The following is a 1983-nucleotide window of genomic DNA, read 5'->3' on the forward strand; positions in this document are numbered from 1 at the left end:
TGAGTTAGTGTCAGGCAGTAAAATATTATTCTACTGAAGTTGTAATAGAGATATCTTTCTTATAAGTTTATATATTTCTCAGAAAAAAATCTGGTAACAAATGTTGGTCTCATCAAATGTGAAACTCTGGGTAAAAAAACAAGATTTCTTTTTCAAAACAGGTACAAAATCAGATCAAAGAAGGCTGAGTACAATAAAACATTTTGAGAGAGAAAGAGACCATATTCAGATAATTTGTATTATACTATACTGTATACTCGTTCTATTTTATTATAAGTTACTCTTGTTTATCTCTTACTTGTCTTATTTAAAAATTAAACTTTATCAGAAGTATGTATGGACACAAAATAATATATATAGGGCTCAGTGTCAACCCCAGTCTCGAGAATTTACTGGGGGGCTTCAAATGCATCCGCTGCAGATAAAGATGGATTTCTGTGCTTAACTTATCCTTGTGTCTCCCTTCAGGAAAGAGCATATGAAATCCCCATGGAAAATTACAATCAAACATCAACTGATTTCATCTTATTGGGGTTGTTCCTGCCATCAAGAATTGGCCTTTTGCTCTTCATCCTCATTGTTCTCATTTTCCTAATGGCTCTATTTGGAAACCTATCCATGATTCTTCTCATCTTTTTGGACACCCACCTCCACACACCCATGTATTTCCTACTTAGTCAGCTCTCCCTCATTGACCTAAGTTACATCTCCACCATTGTTCCTAAGATGGCTTCTGATTTTCTGCATGGAAACAAGTCTATCTCCTTCATTGGGTGTGGGATTCAGAGTTTCTTCTTCTTGGCATTAGGAGGTGCAGAAGCACTACTTTTGGCATCTATGGCCTATGATCGTTACATTGCTGTTTGCTTTCCTCTTCACTATCTCATCCGCATGAGCAAAAGAGTGTGTGTGCTGATGATAACAGGATCTTGGATCATAGGCTCTATCAATGCTTGTGCTCACACTGTATATATTCTCCATATTCCTTATTGCCAATCCAGGGCCATCAATCATTTCTTCTGTGATGTCCCGGCCATGGTGACTCTGGCCTGCACGGACACCTGGGTTTATGAGGGCACAGTGTTTTTGAGCACCACCATCTTTCTGGTGTTTCCCTTCATTGGTATTTCATGTTCCTATGGCCGGGTTCTCCTTGCTGTCTACCGCATGAAATCTGCAGAAGGGAGGAAGAAGGCCTACCTGACCTGCAGCACCCACCTCACTGTAGTAACTTTCTACTATGCACCTTTTGTCTACACCTATCTGCGTCCAAGATCCCTGCGATCTCCAACAGAGGACAAGGTTCTGGCTGTTTTCTACACCATCCTCACCCCAATCATCTACAGCCTGAGAAACAAGGAGGTGATGGGGGCCCTGACACGAGTGAGTCAGAGACTCTGCTCTGTGAAAATGTAGAAACATTTTCTATTTAAGGCCCCAGGACTCAGATACACATCCATCCAGCAGTGTATAGTAATTAAAACATTATTTCAATCCTAGAGTTCAGGAGCTAAAAGTAATCAAGGTAAGAGAAAAAAAAATCACTGATTTCTGGACAAAATTGTTACACACACACACACACATATAATTCTAAACAACCTTTTTTCTTCATGGCATTGTTTCCATAAATTTTGAAAGCATCTACTTTTGCTAATATGTTGTCAATGAGAATTTTTGGTTTTCGTCATGCAGAAATGGAAATGAAATTTGTCTAAATTTGGCACTCAGCATAACAATTTCATTATGGTCAATTTGTTTTCCAGTAATTTTAAATTTACTTTTTTGTTTATATCTAAAATAAAACAAAAAATAAGTCTCTTGACTTGGTGTATCTAATTGAAAGCTGTAAGATGTCTTATCTTTCTTATCTTAGACACTTAACATACCAGTTACCCATTCTTTCAATTTAGGGAAGTTGTTTTTACGCAATTTAGCAGAGAGCTCATCAGGGATTCTTAAGTCCTGATACCACTCTGGATGGCC

General features: G+C 38.2%; 1 protein-coding gene across 1 annotated transcript; it reads left to right on the top strand.

Moving 5' to 3' along the window:
* Nucleotides 1-462: 462 nt before the first annotated feature.
* Nucleotides 463-1416, top strand: LOC112610372 (olfactory receptor 2L8-like). Its single transcript, XM_025363827.1, has one exon. It carries the CDS (start codon nt 490-492, stop codon nt 1414-1416), a length of 927 nt encoding a protein of 308 aa, XP_025219612.1. The 5' UTR covers nt 463-489.
* The last annotated feature ends 567 nt before the right edge of the window (nt 1417-1983 follow it).

This window comes from Theropithecus gelada, chromosome 1 (genome assembly GCF_003255815.1).
Source record: "Theropithecus gelada isolate Dixy chromosome 1, Tgel_1.0, whole genome shotgun sequence".
Classification (NCBI taxonomy): domain Eukaryota; kingdom Metazoa; phylum Chordata; class Mammalia; order Primates; family Cercopithecidae; genus Theropithecus; species Theropithecus gelada.

Coding starts and splice junctions, on each gene's coding strand:
- LOC112610372 (XM_025363827.1), top strand. CDS start 490: ATGGAAAATTACAATCAAACATCAACTGATTTCATCTTATTGGGGTTG.